This window comes from Strix uralensis, chromosome 7, assembly GCF_047716275.1.
Source record: "Strix uralensis isolate ZFMK-TIS-50842 chromosome 7, bStrUra1, whole genome shotgun sequence".
Classification (NCBI taxonomy): domain Eukaryota; kingdom Metazoa; phylum Chordata; class Aves; order Strigiformes; family Strigidae; genus Strix; species Strix uralensis.
The window spans coordinates 13,944,821-13,963,137 of record NC_133978.1 but is presented as its reverse complement, the minus strand read 5'-3'; the positions used below and the strand labels follow the sequence as shown (position 1 = coordinate 13,963,137).

The 18,317-nt window shown below is 37.0% G+C and overlaps 1 protein-coding gene across 3 annotated transcripts in view; it reads left to right on the top strand.

Moving 5' to 3' along the window:
- The window catches only part of SH2D4B (SH2 domain containing 4B), a 100,180-nt gene extending 82,292 nt beyond the window's left edge, over nucleotides 1–17,888 (top strand). For all 3 annotated transcript variants that reach the window (XM_074874482.1, XM_074874483.1, XM_074874484.1), the window contains exon 7: nucleotides 17,557–17,888. In XM_074874482.1, the coding sequence (XP_074730583.1) occupies nucleotides 17,557–17,795 (239 nt within the window). In that variant the 3' untranslated portion in view covers nucleotides 17,796–17,888. The remainder of the gene's footprint in view (nucleotides 1–17,556) is intronic.
- Nucleotides 17,889–18,317: the final 429 nt, after the last annotated feature.

The following is an 18,317-nucleotide window of genomic DNA, read 5'->3' as shown; positions in this document are numbered from 1 at the left end:
TCCATATCTAAAAGTTTATCAGCCATGCCTCCAGCTCTTGTTCCTTTGCCTGTACACTTAAAATAACATGCTTTCTATTTTACAGGCTTTCATATATTTTCTTCAGCTTATGCTAGACTAAGTCATATTTATTATTTTATCTGCACTATTTTCTGTTTAAAGCACAGCAAATACTTGCAGACCCCAAATCAGAAAATTTTACTGGTTTCCCAGCAGATGGCCTTCTTACTGGTCCTTCAGCCTTGCTATGCAGAGTATTGAAACTGCCATCCTATTGATCCAGCCTCAAGGCAAAAGATTACAACTTATTAGTTTGACAGCTCCTTTGAAATAATGCTATTTTCCTGCTAAGCAAACACAACTCTCTCAAACAGGGTATCAGCAGGTATGGTGTGTAGTCATGCAGCGGGGAGAAACATGTGACTGCGCAGAATTATGTTGCTGGTTTAGCTTAACGCCAGTTCACCCAGTTAGGAGCAGATTGTAACACTTAAACTGCTTTTACAACAGGAGATAAACAGTAGGAGATGATAGTAAAACCAAAGGGAAGAGGTTTCTGTGAGTCTGTAGGCAGAGTCTGTATGTCTGTACATACTAGTACCTGTATGTGCATCTTTACCATGTAACGCTGACATGGAGGCAGAATGAGGTGGAGTGTGGGAAACATAAATTTGCCCTTCTCCTGCAAAAGTTAAGGGAATTGACAGCTCCTCCTTCCCTCTTGGATTTCAGAAAGGTCAGTTCTTCTTTCTCCTGGCCTTTCAGTGAATGGGACTGTCACAAACTCATGAATCTTTTTAAGAGGTAAAACTCCAAAAGAGCTATGCTGATTAGCATTGGCTCTGACTGGATCGTACCCTACCTCTCTATCCAAGATTAGCATCTGTAATATAATACACAATAGTTCTTAATCCATGATAGGGAGGACTCAGATCTAAATTGTATGTAATTCCACGGAACATTATGCTGCTGCTGTTACCACTGCTTCTGACAATTAAACACAGCATGGATCTTTCATGGGTGCATGTGGCTATTGTAAATTCATTCCAGTACGCTTGATAAAAAGAATCTTTCGTACTTGCAGTGAGCTGCAAACATTTATAGATATTTCAATCCAAGATACAAGAAAGCAATAGTTCATTAGTCATGGGACAGGGCTCCCCCTCCTTATTTTCTCTCTTAACCATGCTACTGTTTACAGGGTAGGGATGGAAGCTTTGAGAGCTAAAATGGTGGTAGCAACAAATGATTCTGCACACTTTCTGTCTGTGTCCAGATTCTCTTATGTAAACTGGAATACTTCCACTGATGAAATGTAGCAAAAATGAAAGACTCTTAATTCCAGACTTTGTTTTAGAAATTAAGTAAAAAATCCTGTTTGCTTCTGTTTGTAACTTTTTCAGAACCTCATATGAAGTTGGTCCCTCCATTGAAGCCATTTCTGTTTACTAAGTAGTGGCTTCAAACACCTAATCCAGATTATCCTGCTGTGAGTTTGAGTCTACCTGCTAGCTCACTTACCTTAATTTCAGTGCTGGTAGGAAATGAGGCTATTAAGTGGCTGGTTTTTAGTGGCTTAGCTGAGAACTGGGTCAAACCCCAGAGGATGTCCAGAACTGGATCATTTTAAGAGCTGCACGTGGTTATTATACTGCTGCTCATTAGGCGTGAACTTTTTACTATGCCAATGTTATTCTCATTTGACTTTCAACAGTGCTTCAGTGTCTGGTTCACTTTATTGAGTGATTAAAGGTAACTTTTTCCCCTGAGGAACAGTACACTAAATCAATATGCAAGAATGTTGCAAGCAGCTAGAATGCACTGCAATTAACAAAGTTATCTTAAAGTTCCCAAATCTAGCCAAGTGTGTGAGAAGAAAAATTAGTTATCAATATTACCCCTAGATTTATTTTTCTTTGAATTGGGTAGAAGTATAGTTCATAAGTACTTACAGAAAATACCACAGTTTTGTAGAAATCCTTCTGGAACTGCTATTTTAATTTAAATACAGCAAAATACTCCAGATATTAAAAAACATGTAGAAAGATTTCTTCTAAGATCAGTGATGTCATCTGAAAGATTCTCACAAATGTAAATAGAGTGCAGATTTGACTGCTAATGTACCTAAAAATGTTTGCATTTTTAAACCTTACACAAATGGAATATATTTGAGGCAAAACCATTTTCCTTCACCTACGAAAAAAGCATGAAAAGCAAAGAACACAGTATATTTTCTGCTTAGTTATTTGTTGTAACGCCAGCTGTAAAATTTGAATTCCAGGGCTCCATGTCAACTTTGACTTTTTTTTTCTCCTTCTATTGAATGAGCTCTGCTGACAGCTGTCTTTTAGCTTTATGAAAAATGTATCTTGACAGCTTCTTCAACACCTATGAGATTAGTGTTCTGTGTAAGCTGTAAAATGGGTGTGCTTTTGAAGACCATCATGGGCACTTGTATTTGTATACATGTAAAGTTTTCCTACTTTTTGGATCTATTAATTTAGTTATAAAAAGGAGAAGGGTTGATCATTTATTTTTGAGTGTAGGACGTATTTTTGTTAATAATCGGGGGGGGGGTTATTATTTAAAACCCAATTAAGAATGCATTCAACTGCTTTTCTTCTGTCTAATTCACAATCAAGAACGTTACCATTAAAGCCTCCTGAAAAGTTTTTATACCTTATACTCACAAATTATTGTAGTGATTGCAGAGTCAATTGCAATATATAATTGCCATTATCGGCTGATATCTACTCAGTGAATTCATGGTAGTGTGTCAGATTGGCTATAAACTCTGCGCCAAATAGTCTAGGTCCTTCCTGAAATTCCTGCCGGGAACGTACAGCAATGTCACAAGGTACAAGGAAACGTACCATGGGAAGAGAGAAGCTGGAGCTTACTGCACCCTAGTGATGATACCGTTCTGGTGCCTACCCACCTGAATGAGCCTTGGGCTGCCTTTCTAGGGCTGATGTAGAATGGACCCCAGAATCAAAAAGTCAACCCTTGTTGCTTATAGAACTGGAGGTCAAACCAGAGGTTTAATGAGTCTTGTTAGATGCAATGAAGAATCAAAATCTAACTTCCATATACTCAGATAAAAAGTAAATTAAAATTCAAATAGCATAGGTACATCAATACAAATCAGTATCAATATAAAAAGGCCAGTGGAAAGCATTAGCAACTCTAGCAAATTAGCAGCTTGTCAGAGACTGTAATGTGATATTTTGTTTACTACCATGTAACTCAATTAACTTCTAGACATTTCAGTGTCCATTCATTGGGCAAATGCTCTTACAGTGAGACCACTAAATTAATGAAGTTGTATTCATAATGCATTCCCAGTGTACTGAATGACAAATCAATACTAGCATAAAATAAAGCCATTTAAACTAGCAATATACCAGGAAGACTCCTGAAGAAGGATCTGAACATTCCTAATGCTCAAAACATGATCAATCTAGATATCACCTCTCTGTCGTTAACCAGTGGAATTACAAACCTTTTCCCACACAGCCATGCAGTTTGTATTACACTATTCAAGACGTTTGTTCACAGAAATTTGACATTTGCATAAAACTTGCTAAGTATGGATGTACATGGAGAGATTTGGTTTTCAGTTTATATACAAGTAGATTTTGAATATCTAATAGTCCTTACTCATGTCAAAATCGTACTTCTCTGTTTCACAGTAGTAATTGTGAAGGTTGTTTGTTTTAGGTAGAGCTGCAAATCAATTGCCTTTATGGAAAGTAATTTAAGTATTTATTCAATGTTTTTTCTGCTGCAGAGATGCATCATATAGAAAACTATTTGGATCCACAGAAGTATCAGTAACATCCGCTAGTCTAAGGCCAATCCAGTTGTTTTCCTTTTTATACTACTAGCATGATCATTGTTCTTCAGATGTTCTTAAAATGCGCCTTCATTCAGTACATCTCATTTATTTTTTTTTATTCTAAAATAAGATTAAAATAAGTTTTATTCTAAATAAGATTAGTGTATATTTCCTGTTTGCCTGAAGCTGTAATCTATATTTTTGGTTGCTTTATTGCACCCAAATAAAATAGGTCAACCCTCTAATAAAAACAGTAAAGCTCAGTTTCTAAGTCCCAATTTGAAGCATTAGGCTTTATCTTAATTCACCAAAATTGTGAAAAACTGTAAGTATGTATTGAAGTTATTCTTAAATGTACTTTGTTTTTGTAATGAATAAATTATACTGCTTTTATACGAGACATATTGATGAGCTTTATGGCAGTGCAGAGAAGGAAAGAATACCTGAGAATCACTACTCCTCGTTTTTTTTTCCTATGGATGAGTTTGAGAAAGTGGCACTGCTGATTTTCTCTGAGTTTTAACTGTTAAAAATTGCAGGCTTTTTATAATTTAGCTCATGACTGAATGTGCTGTTTTTCCCTCCTGGGTTTTTTGTATGGTTCTTGGAGATGCTTTGATAAAGGCAGGAGTACCCGTAAAATGTGGTGATATAGATAGGGCTGCCTCGCTTTTGTTTGTCTTTTTTATAGTCAATCTCTGCATCATGCAGCTTCCAGTGCAATTAACTCAGGATTTAAGAATCTTCTTCTTGTTCGTTTTGCTACTTCTCACTTGGCTTGATGAAATTTGCTAGTAACTTCCTATTATCTAAGTAATTTGTTTCTTTTCTTCATTTAGTAAATCCAGTGGGTATGTTTCATAGGTATTTACAGGTATGGCAATAGTGGCACAGGAAAACTGCACTAGGATTTAATGTTGGTGTCTTATTCCTCTTGATATGAAATCATAGCATATTACAATCCTCAGTAATTTATTACTATTATTATTAGAAAACTTTTTGGCAGCTGGTTGTCTGATTTTTTAATTTGTCTATTTTCTGTACTGAATTACATGATGGAAAAATACATATAATGGGTCACAAAGCCGCCCAGAATAAATGCGCAACATACAAGGCAAAAGCAAATCTGGCAACCTCTGCCAAAGTTTATGTTGATTTATTATATTATTTATTCAGTATAATGTCATAGTCACAGCCTAGACATGAAGAATTTCATGGCACTGAATTAAATCCCGTTTGCCTCTAGAAGAGGTATATTCATGGTAGAGCATGCAAATGGTGGGGTAACCACAGTGGGCTCTTTTAATGAATGTGCATTATTGCTCTGTTCTATACATCCTTAAATGTGACCATGTTTTTAGAAGAGAAGCTGGTTACACAAATGATCCAGTCTGCATTTGCAAACATAAATGGTTGTTTGCCTAAGCATCCATGTATTCACAATTTGGAAGCATCAAAAATGATTTACATATCAATACTGTAAGACTGTAAGTGAAACCATATATAATTGGTTTTAGCATACTGTGTTTTTCTTATGTCAAAATTATTTGAGGACAGAAAGAAGCACCTTACTCTTTAAGACACATCAATATATTAAAATGTGTAGTTAAAAGAAGCAGAACTTGGTGCTAAAATAAATATGTTGTATAGCTTTTTAGCTTTTAATTTTTTAAATAGTGCTTATGGAATTACATGTTTTGTAAAGTATTCCACACGCTCCAGTCAGTAATACTTATTTTGGAGCTAGTAAAATATGTATGCTCTTTTAAAGGATTTCATAGTTTATACTTCTAGGTAGAAGATTCGTCCTTGACTTGTCTTTCTTCTTGAGATTAGACACCTGTTGATTTGCAAGTACAAGTATTTCTTCTGGTACTGGTTTTCAAAGAAAATCTTGGTGGTTAAATGTACATATATACTTGAGTGAAGGGAAAAGCAGCAAACTGATAAAAATCTGATGAGACATGTTTTTTTCAAAAGCTCTCTCTGAGACTGACAGTAATTTTAACACTTGCAATTTTTCATCATCATCTTCGACTTGCAGAAAGTGGGAAATGGTAACATTTACACGCACTAAGTGAGCAGGTGTGTGGAGTTTTAAGTTCCAAATGCAGCCTGCATGGCAAATTGGAGAACTTGCACTCAATTCTGATTCTAATGCCTTCAGCATTTAAAGTGTCCAGCGATTGATGATTCTGAATTGCAAATAATTTCTACTTTTATGTGAGTATTTCTTTAAATTCTTTTTTAAAGGAACCTTTGATTCAAGAAACAATTCCCCCCAGCCTCACAAACTTTTCTGTTTCTCTGTGTTCAGAACTGTACCTCCCAACTCTTCTTCAGCAACTCTGCATCAGCCAGTAATGGGCTCTTTGAAACCATGTCTCTGCAGGAATGTCATCCCAGCCAAGGCTATATAGTTGCAGAGCTATTCCACGCACTATTCTTGTCTTTGGTCCCTGTGTTCCCCCTGGAGTGTCATCTGGCAGTGTTGCCTCAGAAAGGATTGTACACAGCCAGGAAGGGGCTATGAAGACCACCCTTAACTAGTTCTTCTACTTTGCCTTTTTACAGAAATCTAAAGCAAACAAAAATCTCACTGTGGACTTTATTTTGTTTTGTGCAATTGGTTTGGTAAAAGCTCAGTCTTCCATGTTTTTTCATGTCCATGCTGCCCTCCTGTATTTAGGAGGAACAAGGACTTACGATGGCTGGAGTTATGAGAACATAAATACATCCCAGGAGGGCTTTTGCGCTCTCATCCTCTCCTCTCACAGATCAGCTTTCTCATCTTTTTCCTTGATTTAGATCTCATTTGCATACCAGAAGATTTTCTCCCTCATTTTCAAATTCAGCAAAATTTGAGGATTTAAGTGAAAAGCAACAAGGTGAGTAATGTAAACAAGCAAAGTGGGTAAGAAGTGCTTGCAAATGATGCCCACAACCTAGAATTTCCCTTTCTTTTTCTTCTGTTGCTTGCAAGACCAAGACTGAAAGAATGCAAATATTTTGTCTGCCTGGAGAAAGGATGGTGTGCATACTGGCCACAAACCTTCTAAAAAACTGCCATGCTTTTCATTTTTCACACAAAACACAATATCAGTGACTACTGTACCAGAACAGATGTGTTTCACTTTGCTGGACCAGGATCAGAGCTTAAATCAGCTTCTTTGCTCTACAGTGTTTTTTGTATTACATCACTGTACTATTTCTAGCCCTGGCGCGACGCTCTAGTGAGGTATTTCTGTGTGCTTTACTGTTTAAGCAAATTTTGATGTTTCAGAAGATACAGTCAGGTCTTAATATCTACTTTGCATGTGTCACATCATGCATCTATCACCAAAGTTTATTGATAGAGTCTGTATAGTTGAATATCTTTTTCACAGATGATAGAAGTAAAAATTCGATCCTATCTGTATTGTAAGGATGTGAACACATCCTACAGGAATAGTATTTGTAACAAAGTTCCCTGTTTGGATTAGTGTACTGATATTTTCTCAAAGCATGTTTGTTTTGGAGTTTGCAGACATCCTCATGAATGTGCTTCTTTTCCATGCTATTTGCAGGAAATATCAGCTATCTATGAGAGCATCTAGGATGCTTATATAGGCCCAGAAGTATTTACTGATGATTTTTTTTCTAAAAAACTCTCTTATTTTCTACTCATCCTATCAGCAAAGAAAAATCATTATCACGAATATTTGTACTGTTTATGTAAGGCATCCTATTTAGGTGCTTGGGACCTCCATGTTGTTGATCTTCTATTGAGTTTACTAGAACATAGATGCTTCCAACTTTAGTCAGTGAAAACAATAAAAAATTAAATATAGTTGCCACTAAATTTCTGTCAATTTACTGATCATACATGGTAAACTACATGAGAAAGAACTGAAAATGGAATGGTTAACTGTTCCATTTTTCTAAATGAGCTGCTTTTCAGAAGCTGTTCAGATGAGAAGAGAAGACTCACAAAAATTAAAGGGTAATAGCAGAGGTTTAATGCAGGGATTTCAGGTCAGAAGAGCCCATCTCTATAGAAAAAAATCAAGAAATATATATATGAGATAGAAGGTTAAAGGTCTTTTGTGCTACCTTTTTTCCTCTGATAGGTGACAATAATGTATAAAGAGAAAAGAGAGTTTGAAATCTTTGTTTTCCTCCTGGCTAATGCATTCTATAGGCTAATCTGAAAGGAAGGAAAGAAAGAAACCAACACTATGCTTTGAGGAGACATTAACAGAAAAATTTATAACTCTATTATACCAGTGGTGTATTCAGACAAGTAATGCAAACGCCTATCTTTTATGTGCTGCACTGCTTGTTAGCAAATATGGCATAAATATTTTGACAGAGAATATAAAGGGGTTTTACAGTATTTGATAGCTTGGATATAGAATGAACTTTAAAGGAGACAATTAAGGGGTATATTTTCTGCAGAGCGCATAGGGAATTAACTGTGAGCCGTACTGGCAACAATGGATATAGTACATCTGATTTTCTGTAAACCTGAAGAAAAATACCCATTATAACTGCATTACTCATTTAGATAGGATTTTTTAAAGATCCCCAGGGGAGTAAGGCACCCATTTCCTTCAGAATTTCAGGAGGTTTTTAGCTGCTTTAAGGAATCTCAGCCTTAGGGAATTAAGAAAGCTTCTGAGGTCTGAGTTTTCTTTATTCTAAGAACTGCTTTATCCTGACAAAACAGAGAAATGAATCCATATTATTAAAAAAATAAAGAAAAAACCAATAAAATAGGCCTATATTTTTACATATGATACTTTTCCTTGGTGACTTTCTCCTGTGTATAGAAGCTCAAGATAGTCCTATGCACCACATAAGTCTTCAAGGAGAGCTTATTTAGGGCATGGTGCATTACCAGTATGTCTCATCCTCATCTGAAGGGAGCTCTTGCCATCACAAAAACATTATTCCTCTGGGCCTTGGTTTTCTATACGTGTCTGTACGTAGCCCAGAGCATAGTTTCCATACTGAGCAATGCCCACTCGGGAGGTAGCTGAGATTCACTGATGTGTTGTTTCACAATTCTGTGTATATCTTAAATGTACCGGGATGGTTACAAAGAAGAGGAGTGGTGAAAAATGTGTAATGGACTCCTGCTCACCTTTCAACAACACAGATTTATCTCTATCTTAGGTATGCTACTGCACGCATTGCTCCTGAGCTTGCGCAGAAGCAAAGGTGGTGAATATGGAACAAAGAAAGGTCTCTCCAGAGGCTCCCTAACCAGTGTCACTTCACTTTGCCTATGTAGCTCAGAGAGGAGGCCCTGTACTGACCACTGAGTACTCAGATAACCTGTGACATGGCCAGTGTATTTCATATGTGCACTTTACCTGTTAATTTCTAAATACATCCCAGCTTTGCCTCCTATTGTAGTTCTATGCAGACAGGAAGGGTTTAGTTTGTTTACTCATATTTTAGGTTTTGCTTTTTGTGACCTATTGCATATCTTTTCTCTATTATCAGCACAGAGGTCTATAGCCCCTTACTTAGTAACATTTATGGATACTGTGCTATTTACTAGGACTTAAATCAGGTTACCAACATGCAGCACAGCATGAAATATCTGCATTCTCACCAGCTGTAAGGAGGAAAAGCATTTCATAGAAACTCACCTTCCCTGGGCTCTCAGGCTCTTGCCATGACACTCGTGGCCAGGTTTTTAAAAAAAAAAAAAAAAAACCAAAACAGCAAACACACAACAGTTGTTGTGCTGTTTCGGGTTTTTGGGTTCTTTTGTTTCTTTTTTTAAAAAAACCTGGCCGTTTATTTTGATGCCTAAATGGGAATAGAACTCTTTTGAAGATCTAGCCCCATGTGAGTTTATCCTGCATTAACAGCAGATGGTGAATAGCTTCAACAGCTTTATTTCTATTACCAGCCGTCTTTGATTTACTCCCATGCTTTGCTTTTCAGTCTTTATTGCTTCTATTCTGAAATAGCAGAGGCAGAGCTGTTGTTATCTCTCAGCCATAGCTTTTCTCACACAATACTATTGATCTCTTTTTTCACTATTTGTTTTGTTACACTAACAAAAAAAAATTGTGAATAAAAGGAAGGAGAAGGAGGATGAAAGCTTTTTAATAGAGTGGCACACCAAGATCCTATTGCTGCAAATATTTGTGCATGTATTTATTTGTGCATGCTACTCCTGCTGTAAATGCTGGAGAAATGACAAGGTATGCCCTAGATATGTACGTTATCCTTTGGCTATTTCAGGTGAAGATGAGTCCATAAACCACCATAACTGATAACAGTGTTCTTTAAATTATATGTGACATCGGTAGTCTCAGAGATAAGATATGCAGTCTAGACATCATAGTTTTGTAGGTTAATTGTGTCCTTCCCAAGGGACAAGCGTAAGCATGTTCAGTCAGTTTAAGAGTCCACATATAGACTTGAACCTGTGGTAGAGAACTGAGAAAGTCAACCTGAGGAAACTATTGCTTTGAGTGATGTAGAGACTGCTTTTCCTTGTGAGCATAAACTATAGCTGCTCTAGTTCTTGCACTGCAGGGAAGCAATCACTTCATCTTCCCTGCTTTTATGCCTTTGATCTTGCTGAGTGGTTGAAGGAGCTGGATTTTTCACCTTTTCCTAGACCAGAGCTGGTTGCTAGTGTCATGCATTCGAACATTTGTTTCAAGCCTTTACTGTCCCACCTTATTATGGGATCTAAAAAAAGGTCAGATTTATTCTAAACCTTAGTTCACCACCACCTGTTTTCATCTTAGCTTGTGTTTGTTCCTCGCGTATATCTTCCTTTGCCGTGGGCTCTAAAATCTATGACCCCCTCCATTAGGTTAAATGACTAGTGTTCTTACAAGCTCTTCTTGCACCTCCTGACAGAGGTTTATGTTAATGCTGGCATGCTAACACAGGCTGTCAGTTCTTCCTAAACCATACTATCTGTAGTTGGATCAATCCCTTCTGAATTTATGTTCACTTTTCTGATTATTTCTTTCAAAACTGATTGCCTTTAATCATAATTTAGTCCCAAGTAGGCTGTGTCTTTACTTCCAACTACATGATTTTTATTATTATAATGATGTAGGCAGAAAAATTTATGATGTATTTTCCTCTCCTCAAACTGGAACTTTTCTCTTTTGATTAAAAATACCCAAGACCCTAAAATCTGTTCTGTACAAACTTATTTTCAGGTTTATAGCAGTTTGTTACTTGTTTCAGCTTTTTTGCAAGGTGAGGTGTAATCCAATTTTTGACTCTCAAATTAAGTCTCAGAGAGAGGAAATTTATTTGGAAGTTGTTGGAAAACTTGCTTGTTTGTTTCACTTTGGGAAGCATTTTGTTCCAAACGATATAGTAGTATGTCTGTCTAGCTCAGTTTTTCAGTTTCAATAAATGGAAGGGATTGTCTGGTGCTTAGCAAACTGATCCTCCCTGGTGCCATTTTATCACTATCTTTCAAATTACTGTTTAGTTCTGTCTGTGTAATTGGACAAATACAGTCCTTATTCAGGAGTTATCTGCTAATTCCTCATGATTCCTTGTGTTTACTCATTTATTTATTGTTTACCCTTGCTCTAAATGTAATATGTCTGTATGACCTTTAGCATGTGAATTATTCATGTAATGATTGCCAGGAATATTTGTATTCACATGGGCTTTGATCTAATCCCATTGAAAACAAAAGTGATACTGGTATTGGCTTCTCTGTGTTTTGGATCCTGCTCCTAATTTTGATTGGTGACCTAAATCACACACTTCCCTCATTAGATGTCTTAAGTTGTATAAACAGGATGAGTCTCTTTCCTCTTCATTGATTACCTGTGAATATTCATAATTGTTCAACAAATCAATTTTACATCAAATAGAAGGCTTTTTATAATGGTCATGAAAGCACTTTTGGCATGAATGCTCTCATTAATATTTATTCATGCCAGAATTTGTGACGCTTTTGCTCTGTGAGTAAAACCTCATGCACTAGAGTGTTTGAGATCAAGCTAATGAAAAAAATATGAAAAGAGAAAACATCAGCTAAGCAAATAGCTTCTACTGCAAAAGGGTAAATGAACACTTCTAGGCTGTGTTTGTACCTACTGTCGCTCTAATCTCAGTTGACTTCTTGGCATATATAAATGCACATATGCATATTAAAAATATATTGATCATTAAAGGCCAAATTATCTTTATATATTGACATTGTTATTACATGTGGTACCTTAGACCACTGTAAGATTACAAGAATGGACATGACGTAACTTTATCTGTATGATCAAAAAAATAGTTTTAGATCTTGCTTTGTTCTAGTCTTGCTTTGTTTGCAAAGTTTATCAGCTTTTCTAGTTTGTATTCATGCTTGTTGTGGCATTCTCTTAGCAAATATTTATGTATTTCATCTCCTGAGTTTCACTCAAGGATGTCTGTAGGATAATGCTGAGAGAAGAGTGGGAAGCTGAAGTGTCATTGCATAATATTTCAAAATAGTATTTTCTGCAATTGAACTGCTGTAAACTTGGAAGCAGCATCAAGATTTCTTAGCTGTGCCCACTAAATTCACAATGGGCCCTCCAGTTCCCACGTGAGCTTAATATACTCTAAATGTTAGGATGTTCTTTTTCCTTTTGGAAAATTGGTGGCAGTAAAAAGAACATAATTACAACAAAAATGTTAAGACTTGCCTATCATCTACAAATTTTCATTACAGGCACTGTATTTAAAAATGAAGCTGTTAATTAGGAACATGTCAGTTGATGATGAATGTCCTATGATTTGAAATAATGGTCTTCCAAAATGTTTTTCTCTTGCTAAGAATCCAAAATGTTAATATGTATAAGTATTGCAAAACTAGAATGTTTAAAGTGGATAGGTAGATGCATGTAAAGTGATAGATGCATGCAGTGAATCTGGGGGGCAGGGGGCTAAAACTCAAGCCAGCTGATAGGGTTTCCATGCTTTCAAGAGGAGTGAGTTACACCTTTGATCCTCTCCCAGTCAAAACCCTACTGCTCTTTTATACTTTGTTATAGACAACAGCAGTTTGTATACTCTGAGAGAAATTGTTTGGTATGACAGGTAAAAGATAAGTGAGTTTCAGTGGAGTAGCTAACTGCTGTCCAAATATGCTGTTGTGTATTTGGCCACATGACGAGTTAAAATTATGATATTGATGATAGATTGATTAATTGTGAGGTATTTATTTAAATGACTGATTTGCAAAGTTGTGCATACGTGAAAGGGTTACTGGTTTTGACACTGTGTTGCTTTACAGCAAGTGAAAATGTTGCTTTTTTTCTTTTTTCTCCTTTTTTTTAAAGAGATTATCAAGAGTTAGAGAGAGGGGAAAAAAATCACTTTCAAAGCATCAGTGGTTTATTTTCCAGATAATAATTCCAATTAATATCCTAACTAGCACAAGTAAGAGCATCAATGATTCTGAACCTCTTACCAGACCTTTGGGAAACTGAAGTTTCTTGACTTCGAACAGTTTTAAATGTTCATGTAGGAGTTTCACAGATGTTTATTTCTCTACAGTCATCTCAGGAGTGAGCAGTGCTCACAACTCAGTAGTTGTCTTGAGAACAGTATAACGTTTTTTAAAGGGTGGAGGGAGACTTTCATTGCTGCAATCACCACCCACTGAAGAATTGAACCAGAGAAAAATAAAATAACTGGGAGGCAGAGAGAGGGAGGAGTTGGTGGGGAGAGATGGTTTCTCATGAGCTGTTAACAGAATCAGGAGAGGAAAAGGTAAGAAAGCAGCTGTCTGATAATTTATTACACCATTTTTAGCAGAAACGAGAATGAAAACAAAAAAAGAACTTGGCTGTGAGCAATGTAGCATTTCTCACCTATTCAATGATATAAAGTGCCCAGAACAAAAATAAGGTTTGGCAAAGAAGATATCACGTGGAAGCCTGCAGTGTTTTAGCTTTACTGGTGGGAGTAGAAAGCAGGTGAACAGATTGTTTAGCATTAAACTAATCGATGCTAAATGAATTTCATATTATATGCCTGATAGTGATGGTCATTCAAACCCTAGAACTATCCAAAGAATAATATTCACCATATAATACAAACCCTCTTTTTTTACAAACCCTGTATTTCTATAGGTGCTAAATTCTCTAGGCCACCTCATTCTCTAGCAGGGTTGCATAACAGTTCTGACACTGCTTAGAGAAGGGGTAGTTGTAACAGCACCGAGTTCCTGTCCCAAAAGTGATAAGCATGGTTTCAATCTAGAATTACAGTATAAATATTGATTATTGGAGTTAATGTAGTATTTGCTGATGATGGAACTGTTTTTACTTTTCTGTATCACTGAATGCTCTGAGCTTGTTAGTGTGTCTATCTACATGTATTTCTAGCAGAGACTTGTCAAGGAAGTAGGCATCATAATCACTGTATATTTAAATTAGGGTAATTTGAGAGAAGACTAGATTAACAAATAGTGTGATTCCAGAATCAGTTTTTGTGTAAATCTTGGCATGTGGCTCCTGCTATTGGGATCTAGTGATACAGCTTCACTTAATATGCTGTATCATATTGATTCATATTAGTACTATCTTTTAATTTGAACAGAGTTCAAGAATTTTTAACAATTCATCTTGGAATACTTCCAATAAAACTGTTTTTAGTTTTGCAAAGTGCAGCAATTTACACTGTTGGCTGAGCAGTTGCATGCTGTTTCTAAACAAATGCATATGTTTGTGTGTTTACTGCCTGTTTTGCATGTCTGGTGCAAAGATGATGTAATATCTTCCAGAAATGAGAACAGTATGTCATTCAGCAGAATATATATGTGTGTTTTTTCTTAGTACTGAGGACCTTGGAGCTTCACTGAGATTGAGCTGTTGTTGTGTTCATCATTGCACCAAGTAGAACCATAAAAGAAATTAATTGTCTCAAAGCAGACAAAAACTGAAAGAAGGAGATGCTTTTCTATTTTTCCTAACATTGCACAGTGCTTGCTTTTAGCACCCAGATCTTCTCAGTCCCTTCCTATGTCTCCCAGAGGAATAATTTTCCTTGTGGGTTTAATTAGAGCATCCCGAACTTTGGTCTTTCAGATTGGCCCATCCTTGTACGAATCGGTAATCCCTGGGATATGGTTATTATTACACAAAAACAATGTGGCTTTTCAGTACTTGGACTCCATGGAACCCTCACTAGGACATGTGTAAGATTCTGCGATGGCAAGCAGTTCCATTAAATATTACATGTATTGTTTTGAGAAAGTTTAGCTTCACAGAGAGTAACTTTGAACATGTTACACATATTATTTATTGACATTTGTGCCATGTTCACATTCAGGATGGCCTAATTCAACATCTGTTCCTGATGAAAGTGAGCATCTGGTATTTTACAGATAATTATGAGACATGAACTTACTGTCCTTTAGGCCTACCAGACAAATTGGAACCAGGCTCTCCAGGTGGATGGTAAGACCTGTTTCAGTGCTGGTTACAATTCTGATCACACCTTTTATGTAGGGTGTGATCAGAATAGGGTTGATCTATTATACCCTGTTTGCAAGCAGAAGTACCAGCAACTTCAGTGTTGTGTCCTAGGATCAGGAATAAAAAGAGAGATGAGGATTTTTCCAACATGGAAGAATAAAATGAGAAAGTTCTTGAAAGCTCTACCACTGTTAAACTTTTTCCTTTGATCACTCTGAAAATCTGAATTTGTGACCCTTCTTTTGCCCTGACAAATAAATTTTTCATGCAGCAAAGGAATGAATTCACCTATAAAACAACTGCTTGGTGACCAGGGTATGGGGAGAGAGTTTGTTCCCTGATGGAATTTGTCTGGGGTTTGTCCAGGGAGGTAAACTGGCTCATAGAGAAAATAATCACAGGATGATAATTATGTATGGCAGGAAGCCCCAACTAATTTTGTCTTCTCTTGTCCTGGAGCAAGGTTGTATAACTCATTATTGTTCATTATGAATTGTAAAGATGAGCTCACTTCTGGTCAACGATTACAATATTCAGTCTTTTGTTTGCTGGTGCTCTGTTTAGCTCATGGCTGTGGTTTTTAACTAGAGGAGACTGTTACTCTGATATTAAGCCTGAAAGGTCCCAGAGGAAAAGACTATGATCTTTGTTTCTTGTTTTCCTCTGTGACAATGTTCCCTAGAAATGCAAGCCTGTGAATGAGTAATTGTTGCGGATGAAGGTATCTCACATGGTTATGATTTAATAGCAATTTAAGATTTATTAATGGTGTGAGCAGCCCTTAATGGTTGATTGATTTAATGATTAACAAAGTGATTTTGTAAAATATGTTATGATTAAAATAGTGACTTGATTACCGATTCAAGAACGACAAGATTCACACTAACTTACTACAAGGTATTCTGAATCAAAGTATATGTGCAAAACACAAGACATACAAACAGTACAGAAATATTTGGATATCCAGTGAACTACATAAACGTTCACATTCATAAAGGTAAATGTGTGTAGTTAAACACATAGATAGGTAAAGAGGTGAATGGAAGAGGCTAGCCTATAGTTAAAATTTCCCTCTTCTCAAATTTGGAGCAAATACTCAAAATGCATCAGTATTTCTCAATGGACAATAATTGAGAGTCAAGAATAATTCTGACTTCACCCTGGCCTTCTGTTAGCTTTGTGGGCAGATGATATTCAGACTTCAGGAAGTCTGAGCCTGAGACATGTCCCAACTCAGGGGAGATGCTGGTCACAGCCCGCTGCGATCCAGGAGAGCTCAAAGGGTCTCACTTAGAATCACTATTCATAGGGTCTGAGATAATTGACTTTCATCAGGTAATTTTCCATTTCAGCTCAACTCGGATGAGGAAATACTCTGGTACTTTCTACTAGTTGCACAGGCCCAGAACTTGCTAGAATTTGAAGTTCTGGTATCACCGTCTTTGGGCCACAGCCCAGGTACAGATGTACTAGGCTGTCAGCAGGTGATTGACTGTTGTCATTCCCAAGCAATAGGAGAAAGCAGGAGCCAGGTACATTAAGGGGGTGCCTTAACGCTAAGGTCCGTTGTCTTTTGCAATCCATCTTGGGTTGGTATGTGGCCCAGGAGGAGGGGAATTGCACCACACACTGAGCAGCCCAGGAGGGGGGAGGTTGCAGCACCACTGTAATCTAACACACCCATCTCTGTTAGCAGCTCTGTTAGTTGCAGGATTTGATTTCTTTGTGCTCCAATTTATCTATATGCATCTATAGATGTGTGTATGTACAGATGTATGAAAGCAGGCAAATGCTTCTTCTCCTGGCACTTGCTTTATGTTCCTTCTTTAGAACCTATAAAACAGCTGTAAGGCAACACAGTCAGAAGTACTGCAGTACAATTGCAAATATCAGCAGTGTATTGCCAATTCAAATTGCAATGCCAAACCATGCTAGTCTGCTAAATGATCACTTGTAACAGAATTTGCCGGTCTGATAGGCCAGTTGTGTTTATACACTTCCTTTGAAAAAGCAGTAGGGATGCGAAAAAGCAATTCTCAATCAGATAATTAAAAAGCATATCCCATCAGACTCCATCAAAACGCTTACAGCTATCCTTCAGAAGAAAATAGCATAAACATTGTCTCTATAGCTCTAACTCCTCCTATAAACATTTCAGTCTTGAGAAGTTATGTCATTTGAATTTCACTTCTGCTCTGTATTTGTTGCATTTGATTTACTCTGACAGACCTGTTATCTGCATAACCATAGTTTTTTTTTTTTTTTTCTTGCCAGGTATTATCAGCCGCCAGGAGGCAGAAGAGTTGTTGATGAATAAATCTGAGGGAACATTCCTGGTGCGAGTCAGTGAGAAAATCTGGGGCTATGCGTTGTCTTATCGCCAGCAAAGTGGGTTCAAACACTTCCTGGTTGATGCTTCTGGGGATTTCTACAGCTTCTTGGGGGTAGATCCAAACCGACATGCAACACTGACAGATCTTATTGATTTTCACAAGGTAACACTTGCTAGGTAGAGATCAATAGCTGAGTGGAATGGATTAATAATTTAAAGAGGAACCATGTAATTTGAAACCACACTGGAAAGTAGTAGGTAACTAGTGGGGAAAAGAGTATACATATATATTCTACAGTAAGCCTAGCTGTAACATTTACAGTTTGTGTCTTTTGTTGCAGTGAATCAGAAGGATTTTGCCCTTTTTCAAATGCTTCAGCATGTATTGTTGTCCCCTTCGAAGCAGATTCTTATGCAATGGATGCTCTCCTGGGCTAAAAATGGACTAATAAGGGCTGACAGAGCTAACACTTTTTGAGCCTCTTTGCTGTGCAAAATTGGATTGGAAATACCGTAGAAAGGTCTTTCAATGAAATTTAAGCATTTTTCAACCTTTGATGTGAGGGCTGTCACGTGCAAAAGCAAAGGAGTGGGGCCCTGCAATAAAGAACAGAACATGGAGGAGGTCTCTTTTAGGGATGTGCTAAGGATCATTCTTTATTATCCAAAACAATCTTACAAGAGTGATTTACTACTCGTCTTT